This window comes from Oncorhynchus gorbuscha, linkage group LG23 (genome assembly GCF_021184085.1).
Source record: "Oncorhynchus gorbuscha isolate QuinsamMale2020 ecotype Even-year linkage group LG23, OgorEven_v1.0, whole genome shotgun sequence".
NCBI classification, from domain to species: Eukaryota; Metazoa; Chordata; class Actinopteri; order Salmoniformes; family Salmonidae; genus Oncorhynchus; species Oncorhynchus gorbuscha.
In genome coordinates this window covers 35128379-35148596 of record NC_060195.1, presented here as the reverse complement: position 1 = coordinate 35148596, position 20218 = coordinate 35128379, and the positions used below count along the sequence as shown (strand labels likewise).

Below are 20218 nucleotides of genomic sequence, written 5' to 3'. Positions count from 1 at the left end.
GTTTGCTCTGCTTCGATTGGCTGCGGAACAAGAACCTTCACCACCAGTTTGCCTTTCCACTAGCTTCTATAGCCACAAAGTCAGATTCCACAGCCAAAACTAGGTGAAAATTCTGTCAATGTACTCTTCAGCAAGGCACTTAACCCGAATTCCTCCTGCAAATCGCTCTTGACAAGAGCGTCTGATAAGTGACTAAAATGTTAGGTTTAAAATCAAATTTTAAGATCAATTGTATAAATGGGCGGGGTTAATGACTTGGCCATAGACGAACGCCCCAATTTCTGTCTTTCCACTACATAACACAGCTACAAAGTCAGATTCCAAAGAGACAGTCTAAATTGGCTACAAACAAATTAGCATTTTGGTCTTAATTTAAGGTTAGGCATAATGTTAACAGTGTACTTGAAAATCAGATTTTAAGAAGATCAATTTTAGAAATGGGCGGAGTTTATCCATAATTAAGACTTTGTGGTTGTGTTAACTAGTGACGATCCCAGTTTATCGACTCGAGATTAGCAGCAGAAACCGAAAATGTCGGATCCCACGGTTGCAGACACTCGCCGATTAAACTCTAAACCACAGGATCTTACAGATGCGTATGGCCCCCCAAGCAATTTTCTTGAAATCGACGTTTATGACCCACAAACTATTGGAGTCGGCCGGAACCGATTTACTACTTATGAAGTGAGAATGCAGGTGAGGAGCGCCAGTATTGAAATCGAGGCCGGTGATTTTGGCGGGGCCTAGTGTAGGTGACGCTAGTATGTTGTGGGAACATGGGTTGGGACATATTTTTGGAGAGACTCGACTTTTTTGCTTTTCAAATGATTAGCCTTTCACTTTGTCATGTTAAATAATAATTTCATCCAAATTCCTCATGCAGTCGTTACTAATATGGCTACCACAAACATTACATAGCCAGCATGTGAAAGGTTGTCAGGTTAGGTAGTGTTTCTGCAGGTAGCCTTTGCTAGTCAGTATGTTAGGCTATAGCTAGGTCGTTTATTCAATTATGTAGGATGTGCAGGCTTTTTCTCCAACCCAGAAGAAAACCCTGCCCACCCTTGGAATCCCCAGGCTCGATATTGAAGAATATTGGGACAGTTAGTACTGTGGTTATCAATCACATGTATTTATAAAGCACTTCTTACATCAGCTGATGTCACAACGTGAAACCCAGCCTAAAACCCCAAACGGCAAGCAATGCAGGTGTAGAAGCACAGTGGAAGAAACCAGGCTATGAGGGGTGTTATGAGATGAGCAGACCGCCACTGGGGTGTTAAACCTTCATTGTATAGAAAGGTGTTTGAACATGAGCTAGTCTCTCAAATCCTAGGGCATGCTTCAACATTGGTACATTGTGGGAGACAACCTGTCTGTCTAGCAGGGTTGTCAAACTCATTCCATGGGCCTAGTGTCTGTTTTTTTTAACTTCAATTAAGACCTATACAACCAGGTGATGGGAGTTCCTTCCTAATTAGTGACATTAAGTCATCAAGTACAAGGGAGAAGTGAAAACCCAGACACTAGGCCAGCATTTCCTAAAATCTGTGCACTTTTTAGTGTTTTTGCCCTAACACTGCACAGCTGATTAAAATGATAAACATGTCATGATTATTTGAATCAGCTGTGAAGTGCTAGGGCAAAAACAAAAACATGCACAGAGTTAGACATTCTGTACTGGAAATGCCCCCAATCTGTATTTCTGTCATTTTAATGTAGTGATTAATATAATTGTTATCACGTGCAGACAAACCTTCCCATCTTCAAACTTAAGGACTCTGTTGTGCGAAGAAGGTACAGTGATTTTGAGTGGCTGAAGAATGAGCTGGAGAGAGACAGTAAGGTAGGCTCTCACACTGCATAACTAACTGCCTGTATGTCTCACCAGTATAATGGCAATTTATTTTTGTTGGAATTCCTGTGTTTGTTTCTAAGTAACTAATTTACTGATAAGGGGTGCCCTTTCTACAGATTGTGGTGCCCCCTCTCCCTGGCAAAGCTTTGAAGAGACAGCTGCCCTTCCGAGGAGATGAGGGCATCTTTGAGGACTCCTTCATTGAGGAGCGGAGGGTAGGCTTGGAACAGTTTATCAACAGGTGTGTAATGTTTCTGCCAATGGTATTTCTCTCTCTCTCTGTATGGCTGTCTCCATTTCAATGCATTGTCAAATTAACTCTCAGCCTTTTGACTCTACTAATAAGCAATTATAATTGCTAATTACCTGAAACTTACTTCTTTCTCCACTATCACCAGACTCGCAGGTCATCCCCTGGCCCAGAATGAGCGCTGTCTTCACATGTTCCTTCAGGATGAGTCCATTGACCGGAACTACATTCCTGGAAAAGTACGCCAGTAGGATGGGCAGGGTTGAGTTGCCATCTAGGGAAGAGAATTGCCAGGGACCTCACAATATGATATCACGATTCTTAGGTGCTGATATTTATTGCGATTTAATGTTACAAACATAGTGCTTATTATACACTGAGTATATAAAACATTAAGAACACCTGCTCTTTCCATTACATAAACTGACCAGGTGAATCCAGGTGAAAGCTATGACCCCTTATTGATGTCACTTGTTAAATCCACTTCAATCAGTGTAGATGAAGGGGAGGAGACAGGTAAAGAATGATTTTTAAGCCTAGAGACAATTGAGTTATGGATTGTGTATGTGTGCCATTCAGAGGGTGAATGGGCAAGAAAATATTTCTGTGCCTTTTTGAATGGGGTGTAGTGTTAGGTGCCAGGCGCAACACTGTTGGGTATTTCCATGCTCAACAGTTTCCCGTGTGTATCAAGAATGGTCCACCACCCAAAGGACTTCCAGCCATCTTGACTGTGGAAAGCATTGGAGTCAACTTGGGCCAGCATCCCTGTGGAACGCTTTCGACACCTTGTAGAGTCCATGGAAAACTCAATATTAGGAAGGTGTTCCTAATTTTGGATATACTCAATGCAGAGAGACAAGATGCAGCATGAGAGAATGAGTTTTGATCAGTCAGGGAAATATAAGTGCTGACAAAAAAAGGAGAACAAGCTAAAGGATGAAAAATACCTGCGTTTTGGCACAGATACAGCCAACTTGCGCTAGCTGACAGGGTGGCTGTGTTGGAGAGGGGTGTGGCAGTAGGTGGGGTGTGCTGGCTGTTCCTTAGCGGTTTCCATCTCTCTCCCAGCAAGGGAATAGCATTTTATTTGTACACTAAATTATATATAACACACACACACTATGACCTCCGCTATCAAGTATTGACTTACCTAGTACACTAATTTTGTGCTTACAAGAAGCATAATCGGGTGAAATTATATAAGAACTTTGTATAACCTAAATGCATATTTATTGTGTAAATGTGTCTGTAACAGATTTTCATCCAACATTTACACGTGAGTGAAGTACATCAAATATCAGGGCTGATGAAAATGGCAAATATGTCTGGAAAATGTCCAAATATCTACAAAAATACACTAGACAAGGTGGGCTCTTTTTGTATTGGTAAAATTAATGATGTGAGAAATGGCGGTGGAAACGCCTTTGTAATAACCATCTTGGAGTCACCCGACGCTGTTGTGTGGTCCTCCCACTACGACTCTGGGAAAGCTTGCAGTTCATTAGGCTACAGATGAAATAAGTTATGATGCACTTCACTGGGAGCTGAAAGTGCACGGTGATGAGCTTGATGCTCCTTTCAGATAAATACAGAGTCTTATTCTGGTGACGTGATGATCAATGCTTGGCTGCTGTTTGACAAATACAAATCTCAGTCTTATCCATAATAATGTAAGTAGCCTCCCCGCGCTGTATCTGCAAGGTGTTGGTTAGAGCACACGTGCCAAGACCAGAGTTGGCACATTTGCTGTAAAATGCAACCTTTTATTTTACAAAACCACCAGTAGAGTTGAAAAAGCGATGGAAACCCATTCAACTTCTATATTTATTTTTACATGGGAATTTAACAGTAAAAGTCATCTTTATGTGCACTCCTTCATCACGCACAGCTTTTTATCCGCAACAGGTCAATATGATAAACGCATCTCTGGTGGGATGTGTATTGTTTTTAAGCAGATTTTAGAATATTCGCATGAGAATCTGTCGCCAATTGGATGGAAACCTGGCTGGTGATGACTGTTTCTCATAATTTTAAATGTGAATATTAAGAAGCTATAGCTTAGCAAAGGGACAAAAGGATTATGTTCTGTAATGTCAGATTACATTTTACAGTGGTTTAAGGAACCTGAACATACAGAGAACAGTATCAGAGGTTTTTGTGTCTTACAATGTCCCCCCCCTTCTTTTTTTTTTTAGGTGTGAATAAAGTAAGTTTGGTTATGCTTTTTATTCATATTAATACAATTGTGATCATTTTCCAACCGCTTTTGTGTGTGTCAATTCAGATTTGGTTTAGCGGGTTACCAATAATACATTAATGCATTTACGCTCATATCTCTTCGCTTCCCTCTTTTTCAATCAACCACTTATTCCTTTTTAAATTTTCCTTGAGTAAGTGTAACTGTTGCCATGATATGGTTGCATGCATGCATGGGGTAATATTTACAGTTCATCTTTAGTAAAATACATTACTTCCCCTTTTGGCTTAAAGGGAAATGTCACTGTTTTTCAACTTTATATTTTATATATCTACAGCACTGCAACATATTTGAAAATGATGCTTTTTTTGTAGTTAAAAAAACAGTAAGTGTTTCTGATGACGTTATCGGTATGCGTCATGTGATTTTAATCCATTTATGAGTAGGAATATGAAGTTGAACATTTTCGGATTGTCCCTTTAAACCAGTCATGCAGGCTTTCATGGCGGCAGTAACTGAGACCTAGAGAGCAGTATCTAACATACATTATATGAATGTATGGCTAGACCTTGCTATTGTTTTTTAATGACAGATTACATGCAGTTAAGATTTGAATTACCAGTTTACATCAAAATGCTCTCATCTCCAGCTCCCTAAAATCTGTCGGATGCTGTATGCTGACACTGGTAACACATTGACCAGTTTTTCAATTGTGATGAAAAGGAAGTCTTGATTTCAAACCTATTATTTAGCAATAATGGAACATACCCTTGAGATCATATAAAAACATGTTTTTTTTTAAAGGAAGATTCCATTAACCTAGCCATTGTATCAGAGCCTAGAACTAACCTTTTTTTGATAGTAGTAACTATGTTATAGACATTGTAGAACAGTAAAGGTCTATATGCCTTTTGTTTAGACTTTAAAGTCTTGGTCTACATAAGTGTAGTGAGACTGGCAACACTAATCCTCAGATGCTAATAAGTCCATGAATACCTGTGATTTGTTTTCCTTTCTATAGCAGCCCCAGAGATGAAAATGATGTCTACCCATCTTCTCAACCCTACACCCCCTGACTGTTTGGCTTTATCACTAGAGCCCACGCTGTCTCTTCCATAGGTGGCCCATCCTCCTAGACAACTGCATCTGCTGGAACTCTCTGTAAATACTGTGTACATATATACATATCTTATTTGTAGTTTGTCTGGGGAAGCTCTGGGGGTATTCACATGCAGAGCATTTAACTTGTAGCAGAAGCCTGAGGGTGGGGAAGGTGAATTTATAAAATGATTGAGTTAGTAAGTTACCTTTATGAAACAACATGAATTTTCTGGAGTTAAACTTGAGGCTTATTAAGTAAGTAGGCGTTGGTAATAATTACAACACTTAATTTTTGGAATGAGAAAATATTGTTTTAGTAACACAAGTTGGCTTCCTAACTCATGAATTCTGCTTGGTGAAATATAATGTGATGTGAAAATGAGTCTGCCGAAAAGACTTTCCCCTTAGCAACCAGTTTCTCAGTTAAAGATCGATCTCCGAAGGGAAACCTGGCCAACCTGACTCACCAACACAAAGCATTCTATTACTTTCCATTAAGATTATTTTTACATTACTTGACAACTTATTTATGAATCTTGATAGAGGAATGATTCCATAGTGTAATAGAAAAAATGGACAAGTATCAGGATCAAGTCTTGGGGACAAATATTCATTCGTACCACCTCAATGGTCATCAGACTCCATTGCACTTGATGTAATAGTAGGGATCTTAACCCCAATGTGTTGGGAAAACTCCCAACCTAGATTCTCGCCACCGTGGTCACAATCATTTCCAACCTCTCTCCTCTACTGCAACACTATTGTAGGTTGATGTAAATGAGAGTATTTGATACATTTTCCTGGTAAAATAAAGCTCAATCAATAACAAGAATGTCCAGCAGGATACTTATTTTTCTTACACTCGCAGATACAGGGTTGTCTTAGAAGGAAATATTATTCGGTATTTAGGTGCTTCTGTTTAATGTGTGGGGTGAGGCTCATGCAGCCGGAAATGTCTGTAAGCAAGCACCAAAGACAGTTTCTGCTTCATTGTGATATGTTTCCTGAAACATCCTCGGCCTCACCTCAACTAAACTGATGGCTAGTTGCCAACCATTTCATTGCTGTTTAATGTTCATGTGTTTTTGACCATTCAAATACATAAAGGCTGTTTTTTCTGATTTAAATTTGTTGACCACAATGTACTGTTAGTTTATTAAACCACTGAAAATCTATCAAAGGTGGTTGTCTCCTCATTTAAAAAATATTCTGTTATTATGGCCCAATAATCTCTCACCAATTTAGTGGAAATAGCTTTCCTCAGTTATCTTTCAAACCATTGGCCAAGAAGAGTACAAGGCAAGAAAGCCACCAGACCAGATGGAAATAGCCATACCTGGTGTAATAGTGACTTTAAAAAAAGGAACTGAATGTACTACTACACTGTAGTAGATAATTAGACGTCCGTTCTATTAAAATGTAATTAGTTCGATGTGGACATTTGACCTTTGTACCTTTAAAAGGTATTGACGTTGCTTACATTCCAATGCCGTCTGACAAACGACAATCTGTCTATTTCCCCGGATGACAACCAATGAGAGTTGAGTAGAGGCGGGATGTTTACACTGTTAGCCAAATAAAATACATTGGTTGTGCCACTTAGAGTAGTCATATTCTAGTCACACCTTTTACAGACTGTAAAGACAGATGTTCCATCTGATCGCAGAATTTATTTCTGTGCCCATCAATTCCTCAGGTATGTAGCTATAAGTTATTTACCAAAGGCATCGAATGTAAATTGAATTAGCTAGCTATGTGAACCAAATGCGACTGCTCACCGATAGGAATCAATGAACTCAGTCATTCAAGATAGGGAGATGTATAGTGAATAGCAGTAGCTGGAACGAATGTGGCAGTTGTTGGTTGGTCTGCTGGACATTTTCGCGATGCCCAGCATGGCTACCACAATCCACGCGCTACTACGTTTTGTGCCAGGCTACAAGACTCGCGTGCTCTGACTCGCATCGTCAGCAATAGCTAGCTGAACCCAAACGTAAATCAGACTGTCGTTGTTTTATGTAGTTAGCTAGATTCATATTTGAGTGTCGACCATTATGTATTTGGCTAGAAGTACCCCTGGAATCAGGTTGGTGGCTGTTTACTTTGTTCCTTGTAAAAACACTGACCTCTGCATTACTCTGTGCAAGTCTGTAGTCCGTTCACTCTTGAATGTATTAATCTTGCCTAGCTAGGTAATAATGTCCCTCAAACTACAATATATTTCAACCAAATATAGCCTTTGATATCCTATTGCTGCTTAATCTGCAAACGCAGTACTGACCGTTTCTATTGTGGAATGGTTGGCTCTATGTTAATGGTTTGCATAACTATGTTCATATTTACCTGCTGAGGCATGTCTTCCCGGTGTCAAAAATTTCTGTAGGGTTTTTTTTTTTTTTTCAGCCAAGAAACCTAGCCACCACACCTACCTTCTGTTGGGATTCCAAGTAATGTTTGCGTATTTTAGTAAGAACTGTGACTGGAAAGACTAGTGTGAAAGAGCCCTGCTGAGAGATTCCCAGGCTGAGTAAATTTCATCTGCTTGAGACCTGTGAGTGCTCCCGGGCTGAGAGGATGGTGTGTGGTGTTGATAGGGTGATGAGGTAAACAGTTCTCTTGGAAGTGATCAAATGAATGATATAAGCCTACTATAAGAGTTAACCATGTATAGAATGGGCACTCTGGAAGATCTTTCAGCCTTTTGGTGAATTGCATTATTGTGGAGACATGGGCACGTTAATAAAAAGGTGGCTGCTGATGCTCTGTTGTCATCATGGCCCATAATTAGATTGCCCTTTTGGAGGAAAGGATCTGATGAATAGCAAATGCAGTGTGCACCAACTGGTGTCATTTCAGATGAAGTGAAGCGAGGTAACCATGGAAACACCCGTCCTGGATTCCAGGACCTGCAAATTGAACATTATGCCCTGCCTCATTCCTTAGCAAACATAGGAAAGGATTCCATTGTCATATGATGCTTGGTCTTCTGAAAGTGGCTTGTTAACTTGTTTAAATTTAATCATGAACTGTAGAACTTATTTTTCTTTATTTACTAAAACTCTTTGTGAGCATGGAACAACTTTTTGTAGTCATGGCAAGACAACAATGTAGCGTTGTTGAACTCGGAAATGTCCTGGCACCTAGGCCAGATTTTCTGTTATAAATTCGGTTTACAATGGTTGTTATATCTTTTACAATTGTATTGAGAATAAACCTGCTTATACATGACCAGAACGACTCATTATTTCAGCTCCCACAACCTATTTCTAAGACTTCGGTTAGTGTAGCCCACACACTACGCCATACTCTTTCTAGGCTACACAAACAGTGCTCTCTCTATTCAATCCGCATCATTTAAATTCAGTTTTACAGCGTGATTGAGATTTAAAAGCAATGTTCCCACTTCAGCAGAGACCTCATTCACGGTAAACGCTGCATATGTCGGCTCAGAGGGAAATTACCTTTACATTTCTAGCGCGGAATCTGTAACGCTTTACAGCTTGAATAGAGCCCATAGAAATGGCAAATTTATTTCAGAGAAGGTTAAGTTTACGTAACGTTGACGATTTTCCTCTTAATGGAGGAGAAAGGCCAACTCTATGCTTGATTTAGGCCTAGTTGTGATTGCAGAGTCTGGCTGGCTCAACTTCTCCTGGCTAGTATGTCAGCCTACTGATTCTAGTAGATTGAAACAAGCAGACCTTGCAATCCCATTGACTGTATCCCTATTGTCAGCCTAAAGTCAGCCATATGTTACTGTTCAAATGGTTAGCAAATGGTAAGTGCCGTGTGTGTAGTAACTGGTGACTGAGTTATGCATATTTGTTGCATTCATAGTCTATAGTCTATACACTACAGATTGAGAACAACGACCTGAGATATGAATGTGTGTATGCTATGCAGTCACCTGTGTAGTCTGTGTTCCCTGTCGGCGTTATCTTCCGTCAACCAAACAGAGTTGACATAGACGCTCTCTTCCTCCTGATAAGGTGTATTTCCCAGACTCGACCTTATTAAACTTGCATGGCCTCTCCGGTGTGTGTGTGCGCCTAGGATCAACCTGAAGCCATCGCCAGAAAGGAGAGCTTTATTATGTCCAACCATGGCGCCCTAACAGTCGGCTTAGACAGCTAGATTACTCCTTCCTGTTTAACGGTAGCTGTTTTGGGCACCGTTGGATGTGGCGATTCTATTTTTCTTATGCTTCTTTAAAATTTAAATCGGTCTGGTGTGTCAAGTCAGAGGCCCTTCATCAGGTTTTTCCATTCCCCTGTCTCTCTCTCCCATGCTTTCTTTGCCAACGTTGCTGCCATTCCTCCTATTTCCCCCCCCTTTCTCCCTCTTCTCTTTTCTTATTTCTTTTCTTTGTTCTCCTATTTTAGTTTTTCTTCTGGCTGCAAATGAATGGGGTTCTTAAATCTCTCCCTTAGCTAGTGTTTCAGATTCACTATGGTCTCTGCCAAGGTCAGGGTACTGGTCAGCACTACTGCATGGCTTTCTTCCCGTGAGGGACCACCAGCCAGAGGTCGGGACAGAGCTGTCACTGTCTATGCCTAAATGGCTGCCTGCCATTATTCACTATTCAGCCAGCCTGCCTTTAGAAGCAGGTTATCCTAGTATCGGGTGGAGATCTGTAGAGAGAATGGGGTTTTACACAGGACGCATATGGGCAATTCCACGTTAACAGAATGACGCTGAACCTCCTAATTTTCGCTTTAAACGTATGACAAACAAAAACAATTGATTGCAAAATTAAACAAACCATACAACTCTAAGCACAATGACTACTTTTAACAGTTCCCACTGAAAATTTTTCAAAAACACATTTAATTAAAGAACAGTGCAGATGTCAAATTGGGAAACAGAGTTTTTGAAAAATCTCCTTCTACTTTTTTATGTGACCATGTTTTCCAAAAGCTCAGTTAAATATCTGCCTCAAATTAAGATTCAAAGATGTCAGAAAGAATGGTGTGTCAGCTACAACATGACACCTTGAGTTTGAAAAAATCTCTTTTGGTTATTGAACTACTAAGTGAAGTAGATTAACACCCGGTAACAGAATGACATCATGGGTCCCTGTTCTGTACAGAAATGCATAATTATGAATGTCATTCTCTTCATGGTGATGTATCCTGAACAGGTACACAAAGGTAGAAAAATGTAATATCCTCCTTTGCATGTTTGGATATTATTCTACACACTGGCTTTTATTCTAATGAGCTCTGCTCCCAGGTACAGATCTGTACCAATCAGGTTTGTTTCTGGATCAAAAATGGTCTTAGATGGTTGTCATGGTAGTGGAGAGTGCCAATGAGCTCGGTTGGCCGTTGTCGTGGCAAAATCTGACATTTTAGCATTTTTAGGCCAATTCCTTTTCTTTTTTTTTTGTTGTCTTAAATCGAATTTCCTGCGATTCTACATATTCTGCCATGGAGCTGAGATTTATTTTGTTGTTGCCGTTTTAAAGCTAGTTTACTGCAATTCTATGATATTTGCCATGGATAATGTTCTTTTTTGCTCAAAAATAACAAAATGCTAAATTCATTTAGTTTTAAAAAAATTCTCCCTGACTGTCTATCTTTTATTTCGATTGGATCTGAAATAGTAATGACCCTGTGTGAAAAAGTAATTTCTGCCTTACACTCAATAACTGGTTGTGCCACCTTTTAGCTACAATGACTTCAACCAAACGCTTCCTGTAGTTGTTGATCAGTCTCTCACATCGCTGTGGAGGAATTTTGGCCCACTCTTACATGCAGAACTGCTTTAACTCAGCGACATGTATGGGTTTTCAAGCATGAACTGCTCGTTTTCAAGCAACAAATGTGAAGTTTTGGAATGGCCTAGTCAAAGTCCAGACCTAATTCCAATTTGAGAAGTTGTAACAGGACTTGGAATGAGCAGTTCATGCTTGAAAACCCACAAATGTCGCTGAGTTAAAGCAGTTCTTCATCCATGATTGGGCCGTGATAAACTCTTCAGTGTCTGGGCTTGTCCTTCAATATCACTCCTGTTGTGTGTGTGCGTGTGCGTGTGTGTGTGTGCGTGTGTGTGTGTGTGTGTGTGTGTGTGTGTGTGTGTGTGTGTGTGTGTGTGTGTGTGTGAGCTGTCTTCTTGGGTATGATGATACAAGCTTGGCACACCTGTATTTGGGGAGTTTCTCCTGTTCTTCTCTGCAGATCGTCTCAAGCTCTGTCAGGTTGGATGGGGAGTGTTGCCACACAGCTATTTTGAGTTCTCTTCAGAGATGTTTGATCGGGTTCAAGTCCTGGCTCTGGCTGGGCCACTCAATGACATTCAGAGACTTGTCCCGAAGCCATTCCAGCGTTGTCTTGGCTGTGTGCTTAGGGTCGTTGTGCTGTTGGAAGGTGAACCTTCGCCCTAGTCTGAGGTCCTGAGCGCTCTGGAGCAGGTTTTCATCAAGGGTCTCTCTCTACTTTATTCCGTTCATTTTTCCCTCGGTCCTGACTAGTCTCCCAGTCCCTGCCGCTGAAAAACATCCCCACAGCATGCTGCTGCCACCACCATGCTTCACCATAGGGATGGTGCCATGTTTCCTCCAGACGTGACACTTGCCATTCAGGCCAAAGAGTTAAATCTTGGTTTCGTCAGACCAGAGAATCTTGTTTCTCATGGTCTGAGAGTCCTTTTAGGTGCCTTTTTGGCAAACTCCCAAGTGGCTGTCATGTGCCTTTTGCTGAGGAGTGGCTTCCATCTGGCCACTCTACCATAAAGGCCTGATTGGTGGAGTGCTGCAAAGATGGTTGACCTTCTGGAAGGTTCTCCCATCTCCACAGAGGAACTCTGGAGCTCTGTCAGAGTGACCATCGGGTTCTTGTTCACCTTCCTGACTGAGGCCCTTGTCCCCAGATTGCACAGTTTGGCCGGACGGCCAGCTCTAGGAAGAGTCTTGGTGGTTCCAAACTTCTTCCATTTAATAATGATGGAGGCCACCGTGTTCTTGGGGACCTTCAATGCTGCAGAAATGTTTTGTTACCCTTCCCCAGATATGTGCTTCGACACAATCATGTCTGAGATCTAAGAACCATTCCTTCGACCTCGTGGCTTTATTTTTTTTGCTCTGACATGCACTGCCAACTGTGGGACCTTTTATATAGACAGGTGTGTGCCTTTTCCAAATCATGACCAATAAATAGAATTTACCACAGTTGGATTCCAATCAAGTGATTGAAACATCTCAAGGATGATCAATGGAAACAGGATGCACCTGAGCTCAATTTCAAGTCTCATAGCATGGGGTGGCAGGTGGCCTAGTGGTTAGAGCTTTGGACTTGTAACCAAAAGGTTGCAAGATCGAATCCCTGAGCTGACAAGAATCTGTTGTTCTGCCCCTGAACAAGGTAGTTAACCTACTGTTCCAAGGCCGTCATTGAAAATACGAATTTGTTCTTAACTGACTTGCCTAGTTAAATACATTTTTTTGTAAATTTTTTATCAAAATCATAAATATGATATTTAAGTTTTTTATTTTAAATAAATTTGTAAAACATTCTAATAACCTGTTTTTGCTTGTCATTATGGGGGATTTTGTGTGTGTGGATTGATGAGGGGAAATAAGGCTGTAATGTAAAGAAGAATTGAAAAAAGTAAAGGGGTCTGAATGCAGCGTATTTTATTTATTTCTCCTCCTCCCCAGCCAGCTGTAAGAAGATCCTTCATCTCCTCTTGACTTGGTGACCTGCTGTCCTACCATGGCTGAGAAGCTAGCCTCCTTTGGTAAGATGCTGCTCAGGCGGCGAGCGCTGGACTGTAACCAGGAAGAGAGCCACTTTGCCCGCTGCCTGAGCACACTGGACCTGATAGCCCTGGGGGTGGGCTCCACTCTGGGGGCCGGCGTCTATTTGCTGGCTGGAGAGGTGGCCAGAGAGAAGGCCGGCCCAGCCATCGTGCTCTGCTTCCTCATCGCAGCGCTCTCCTCCGTCCTTGCTGGTCTGTGTTATGCTGAGTTTGGTGCCCGTGTGCCAAAGACTGGTTCAGCCTACATGTACAGCTATGTGACAGTGGGGGAGATCTGGGCCTTCATCACTGGTTGGAACCTCATCCTCTCCTATGTCATAGGTGAGTCAGAAGTGGGAGTTAGAGAAAATTAGGGATTTTTGAGATTAAGAAGGGATGCGATTCAAAATGGGGGGAGGGAACGTTTGATTTGTTTGTATCTTATAAAGTTGCAAGAAACACATTTGAGGTTGAAACAGGGTATGAGAGGTGCAATGATAAATCTCTTGAAATTTTTCCTCATAACTCTAAGCAAGGATATTACTGCAATACCCAAGACAGTCAATTGAGATGATCAGCAATTCTGAGAAGCTGAATAATTAAGATTCTGTTGAGGACTTGAGCTGAAGCGGTTTTACAGGCAGATTGGTCCTCTAGAAGGATTGCCTCTTGACAGAAGGGCCCTTGAAAGTGTGACTCCAACTTCTGTCATTATAAATCTTTTCCTCTCGCTCCCTTCCTCTTCTCTCCCTCTTTCAGGCACAGCCAGTGTTTCTCGGGCCTGGAGCTCCACCTTTGACAACCTGGTTGAACAGAAGATCTCAAACTTCTTCAGAGCCTCCATGTCCATCAAGGTCCCTGGGAAGATTCTGGCTGAATACCCAGACCTCTTCGCCCTCATCCTGATCTTGCTGCTCACTGGTGAGGCTCTCATTTAACATAACTCTGAAGACATTTGAAAGCATTATACACACCCTCAGCGAAAATACAGCCACAATAATAGGGCTCTTCATTCCTGCCTTAGGGCATGCGAAGATTTCCCATTCAGTGTAGCATTATGATTGGCTGTGCTTGGTCGCTGCCCACGTCTGTGGCCCTGACACTTTGCCAACACCCACACAGGCCTGCTGGCGTTTGGCGTGAGTGAGTCGGCCCTGGTGAACAAGATCTTCACGGGGGTCAACCTGGTGGTGCTGGGCTTCGTCATCATCTCAGGACTGGTGAAGGGAGACCGTACTAACTGGAACCTCACTGTCGAGTACTTTGTCAACACGTCCAACATCACTGATACAGAGTGAGTCACCAATCAGCCGGCAGACAGACAGAAGAGTTCATGAGGAGTGGTTTATTAGGCAGGAATGTTTTTTTTAAATCAGCCCAAGGGAGTAGTTGAATATATGAGCCTGTTTACAAAAATATATTAACTCCTTTAGAGACATCAACCATTAGGGATACCAGTTCTCTTCCTGAAGACTGAATATGAAATTATTAACTTTCTCTTTGCTGTTTTTTTTTATTTTCCAGGCTACTTCAATAACTTTATTAAACAATAATTATAACCAGTCCCCTGCTCTTTCTTTGTCCAGGATCATTAAAGAGAAGTTTGGCAATGGGGGTTTTGCTCCATTCGGCTTCAGTGGAGTCCTTTCTGGTGCAGCAACTTGCTTCTATGCCTTTGTGGGCTTCGACTGCATCGCAACCACAAGTAAGCAATTTCCTCTCGTCTCTTGACACCAATGATTTACACACAACATTAAGAACCCCGTAATATTGAGTGTCACGGCACCCCCTGCTTTTGCCTTCAGAACAGCCTCAATTCGTCAGGGCATGGACTCTACTAGGTGTTGAAAGTGTTCCACAGGGATGCTGGCCCATTTTGACTCCAATGCTTTCCACAGTTGTGTCAAGTTGGCTGGATGTGCTTTGGGTGGTGGACCATTCTTGATACACACAGGAAACTGTTGTGTGAACCCCAGCAGCGATGCAGTTCTTGACACACAAACTGGTGCGCCTGGCACCGACCATCATACCCCGTTCAAAGGCACTTAAATATTTTGTCTTTTGTCAGGGTTGTGGGTTTGATTCCCACGGGGGACCCGTATGAAAATGTATTCTCTGGATAAGAGTGTCCCCCTTAATGGCTAAAAAATCCATGTAAAATGTACCTGTGGTTGACGACTGTCAAATCTAAACCGTCTCAATCTTTTTCCACAGGTGAAGAGGCCAAGAACCCCATGCGTTCCATCCCCATCGGTATCGTGGCTTCTCTGCTCATCTGTTTCTTTGCCTACTTCGGGGTGTCTGCAGCCCTCACTCTCATGATGCCCTACTACCTGCTGAACAAAGAGAGCCCGCTGCCAGAGGCCTTCAAGTATGTGCACTGGGACCCTGCCCGCTACATCGTGGCTGTGGGCTCCCTCTGTGCACTCTCCACCAGGTGACTGACAGACAGTTTCCCATAGAGACTTCCTCATGGCCTTGTGTGCACTTCTATCAAAGGTTGAAAGGCACCCAGATGGCAGGCTATTTTTGGTTAGATATTTATTTCTGGGTTTGACCAGATGTTTATTTTCATATACTGTGCTTTCAATTCATTTTTTGTTTAATTATTTGCAGGCAAAGGAACGGACACAAATTATGATGTGGAATATATGAACCCAAAAGTGTTTGTTTCATGTTTTAACTTATATTTCGGGGTCATTCAGTGTCTGTGGACTGTCCAGCGACATGGCTGGCCTCTGTGTGATGGCGACTACTGTGTCTGAGTCTTTCTCTCTTTTCCCTGTCCAGTTTACTGGGCTCAATGTTCCCCATGCCCCGTGTAATCTATGCCATGGCTGAGGACGGCCTGCTCTTCCGTTTCCTCTCAAAGATGAACATCAAAACCAAGACCCCCCTGTTAGCCACCATCGTGTCGGGTATTGTAGCAGGTAAGCTTAGCTCATGCTTTACTAAGTATCTCCTTTGTGCACCAACATTTTGTTTTCTGTCAACTGTTTAGCTGCTACTCTATGCTGCTTAGAATTTAAACGTATTCTTTCTTTCGGCAGCCCTGATGGCATTCCTGTTTGATCTGGCAGCCCTGGTGGACCTGATGTCGATAGGAACTCTCCTGGCATACACACTAGTGGCTGTGTGCGTGCTTATCCTCAGGTTAGCACAGAGGATTTTAGCTAACACACTTTTTTCTTATTTTTTAAGAGTCAGGAACAAACACATTTGATTCCTCAAATATCCAACTCTTTGCTGAAATGAAAATGTTCTCAGTCAACGTAACTAGTAAAGTAAGGGTTGACTGAATTCTACCTACAGTTGAAGTCGGAAGTTTACATCCACTTAGGTTGGAATCATTCAAACTTATTTTTCAACCACTCCACAAATTTCTTGTTAACAAACTATAGTTTTGGCAAGTTGGTTAGGACATCTACTTTGTGCATGACACAAGTCATTTTTCCAACAATTGTTTACAGACAGATTATTTCACTTATAATTCCCTGTATCACAATTCCAGTGGGTCAGAAGTTTGCATACATTAAGTTGACTGTGCCTTTAAACAGCTTGGAAAATTCCAGAAAATTATGTCATGGCTTTAGAAGCTTTTGATAGGCAAATTGACATAATTTGAGTCAATAGGAGGTGTACCTGTGGATTTATTTCAAGGCCTACCTTCAAACTCAGTGCTTCTTTGCTTGACATCATGGAAAAATCAAAAGAAATCAGCCAAGACCTCAGGGGAAAAAAGTAGACCTCCACAACTCTGGTTCATCCTTGGGATCAATTTCCAAACACCTGAAGGTACCACGTTCATCTGTACAAACAATAGTATGCAAGTATAAACACCATGGGACCACGCAGCCATCATACCGCTCAGGAAGGAGACGCATTCTGTCTCCTAGAGATGAACGTACTGTGGTGCGAAATGTGCAAATCAATCCCAGAACAACAGCAAAGGACCATGTGAAGATGCTGGAGGAAACGGGTACAAAAGTAGCTATATCCACAGTAAAAAGAGTCCTATATCGACATAACCTGAAAGGCCGCTCAGCAAGGAAGAAGCCACCTCTCCAAAACCGCCATAAAAAAGCCAGACTACGGTTTGCAACTGCATATAGGAGCAAAGATTTTACTTTTTGGAGAAATGTCCTCTGGTCTGATGAAACAAAAATCGAACTGTTTGGCCATAATGACCATTGTTATGTTTGGAGGAAAAAGGGGGAGGCTTGCAAGCCGAAGAATACCATCCAAACCGTGAAGCACGGGGTGGCAGCATCATGTTGTGGGGTTGCTTTGCTGCAGGAGGGACTGGTGCACTTCACAAAATAGATGGCATCATGAGGGAGGAAAATTATGTGGATATATTGAAGCAACATCTCAAAACATCAGTCTGGAAGTTAAAGCTTGGTCGCAAATGGGTCTTCCAAATGGACAATGACCCCAAGCACTCACTCAGTTCCACCAGCTCTGTCAGGAGGAATGGGCCAAAATTCGCCCAACTTATTGGGGGAAACTTGTGGAAGGCTACTTGAAACATTTCACCCAAGTTAAACCATTTAAAGCCAATGCTACCAAATACTAATTGAGTGTATGTAAACTTCTGACCTACTGGGAATGCGATGAAATAAATAAACGCTGAAATAAATTATTCTCTCTACTATTATTCTGACATTTCACATTCTTAAAATAATTTGGTGATCCTAACTGACCAAAGACAGGGAATTTTTACAAGGATTAAATGTCTGGAATTGTGAAGAACTGAGTTTAAATATATTTGGGAAAGGTCTATGTAAACTTCTGACTTTAACTGTATGTGTATTTGTTCTCAGGTACCAACCGGGCACCCTGGGTGTCAGTGGTGCCAGTGAGAAGCTGGTGGAGCTGGTGGGTCTGCAGAAGGCAGCCATGGCAGAGGGGGACAGTGGGGATGAGTTTGGCCAGGAGAGTGAGGGGGAGACCAGGCCCCTCAGGGAGCGGTTCATCTTCAAGATGCTGCTGGTGCCCAGCTGTGACGTCCCAACCAAGACCTCCGGGCTCATCGTCTACATCACTACCGCTGTCATCTGTGAGTCTCCCCCTTTTGACAGAGTGAAGTGTTGATGGTGTTTAAAGCTATATTTAAGTGAGCCGTTTTTGAGAGGATTGGCATACTGAAAGCAGCTGTCTGATAATGCAAATGAGAGAATATATTGAAATGATTTAATAAGATTCCACTATACATGCTAAGTTAACAATCTCTTCTCTCTTTAGCTGTGGTGTTCACCCTGCTGTGCATAGTGCTGTCTGTGTGTGGGATAGAGGTGGTGAGTGGCCACCCAGTGTGGGTCACCATATGTGCGATACTGGCCGCCTTCTCCTTCCTGTGTGTGGTCATCATATGGAGACAGCCCCCGAGCAGACAGTCACTCACCTTTAAGGTATGATGGGAGTTTTCAGTCACATGACTCATTTCACGTACTTTTTCTTGAGAAACCAGTTCCCGTTTACTAAAGTTTTCCTCATTCTCCTGGTAACCAATTGGTCTGTCTGTACTTGGATCATCAGCTCTTCGCATAAAAGTGAATTAGAAAATATTTTGTAGTTAGACTTAAATATGTCCAGTGTGTGGTTAGACTTGAATATGTCCAGTGTGTGGTTTAATGTACAAAATACACATATTGATTCCCTTCAGGTACCCCTACTCCCAGTGTTGCCATTGGTCAGTATCTTTGTCAACATTTACCTCATGATGCAGCTGGATGGGCCAACGTGGTGTCGCTTTGCAGTGTGGATGACTATTGGTTAGTGAGATTGCCACCCCTATTATTTATTTGCCTCTTGCGCCTATCTGTGTTGTTACACAACTTTGTGTTACGCAAGTACAGTGCGTCTGTAAGGTTTACCTTTGGCATGCTGTGGTTTATCACTGTTTAAATCAGTTTTTCTTCCTTCCTTCTTCCTTCTTCCCTCTCTCTACTAGGTTTTATCATCTACTTTGGTTACGGGATTAAGAACAGCTCAGAGGCCACACCCAACCGCGGTAAATTTGAGCCAGTCCTCCGATCAAAGAGCCCCAACTTCCTGGCAGAGGATGACAATGAGGTGGAAGGAATGATGCCTTAGAGGAGAATAGTGGTAGAGTAGATGGTATTTGCCCCAACGACATATGACGCAAGCCTTGAACAGGAGCACATTCTTATCTGTTTGTTTTTTAACTGTCTGGGAATTGTGCCACAATAGACTCTTAACTTTCTGTCTTATTCTTCTTCTGAAATGGATTAAATGAATGTTTTCCCTCATCAATCTACACACAATAATGAAAAGGGCAAAAACATATTTTTAGAAATGTTTTGCAAATTTATGAAAAAATATTTTTAATATACCTTATTTCGGAATTGAGCTCAGGTGCATCCCTTTTCCATTGATCATCGTTGAGATGTTTCTACAACTTGATTGGAGTCTACCTGTGGTAAATTCAATTGATTGGACATTATTTGGAAAAGCACACACCTGTCTATATAAGGTCCCACAGTTGACAGTGTGGAAGAAGTTTGGAACCACTTAGATCTTCCTAGATCTGGCCGACCGGCCAAACTGAGCAATCGGGGGAGAAGGGCCTTTATCGGGGAGGTGACCAAGAACCCGATGATCACTCTGACAGAGCTCCAGAGTTCCTCTGTGGAGATGGGAGAACCTTCCAGAAGGACAACAATCTCTGCAGCACTCCACCAATCAGGCCTTTATGGTAGAATGGCCAGATGGAAGCCAATCTTCAGTAAAAGGCACATGAAGTTTGCCTAAAGGCACCTAAAGAACTCTCAGACCATGAGAAACAAGATTCTCTGGTCTGATGAATCCAAGATTTAACTCTTTGGCCTGAATGCCAAGCGTCACGTCTGGAGGAAACCTGGCACCATCCCTACGGTGGAGCATTGTGGTGGCAGCTTCATGCTGTGAAGATGTTTTTCAGCAGCAGGGACTGGGAGACTAGTCAGGATTGAGGGAAAGATGAAGGGAGAAAAGTACAGGGAGATCCTTGACGAAAACCTGCTCCAGAGCGCTCATGACTTCAGACTGGGGCGAAGGTTCACCTTCCAAG

General features: G+C 42.2%; 2 protein-coding genes across 5 annotated transcripts; both read left to right on the top strand.

Moving 5' to 3' along the window:
* Positions 1 to 298: 298 nt before the first annotated feature.
* Positions 299 to 6584, top strand: LOC124010752 (sorting nexin-12-like). 3 transcript variants are annotated; one of them, XM_046323396.1, is made up of 6 exons: positions 299 to 696; positions 1751 to 1846; positions 1975 to 2099; positions 2257 to 2347; positions 4307 to 4317; positions 5333 to 6584. In XM_046323396.1, the coding sequence occupies exons 1-5, from the start codon at positions 532 to 534 to the stop codon at positions 4310 to 4312; spliced, it is 483 nt and encodes a 160-aa protein (XP_046179352.1). In that variant the 5' UTR covers positions 299 to 531; the 3' UTR covers positions 4313 to 4317; positions 5333 to 6584. The 3 variants fall into 3 exon arrangements, with proteins under 3 accessions (XP_046179352.1, XP_046179351.1, XP_046179350.1); XM_046323395.1 differs by having other exon boundaries at positions 5330 to 6584; XM_046323394.1 differs by lacking the exon at positions 4307 to 4317 and having other exon boundaries at positions 5330 to 6584.
* Positions 6585 to 6734: 150 nt separating this feature from the next.
* LOC124010751 (cationic amino acid transporter 3-like) lies at positions 6735 to 19513 on the top strand. 2 transcript variants are annotated; one of them, XM_046323393.1, is made up of 12 exons: positions 6735 to 7105; positions 13071 to 13488; positions 13906 to 14067; positions 14269 to 14440; positions 14733 to 14851; positions 15361 to 15583; positions 15937 to 16076; positions 16197 to 16299; positions 17970 to 18205; positions 18391 to 18557; positions 18812 to 18920; positions 19100 to 19513. In XM_046323393.1, the coding sequence occupies exons 2-12, from the start codon at positions 13122 to 13124 to the stop codon at positions 19240 to 19242; spliced, it is 1941 nt and encodes a 646-aa protein (XP_046179349.1). In that variant the 5' UTR covers positions 6735 to 7105; positions 13071 to 13121; the 3' UTR covers positions 19243 to 19513. The 2 variants fall into 2 exon arrangements, with proteins under 2 accessions (XP_046179349.1, XP_046179348.1); XM_046323392.1 differs by having other exon boundaries at positions 13067 to 13488.
* The last annotated feature ends 705 nt before the right edge of the window (positions 19514 to 20218 follow it).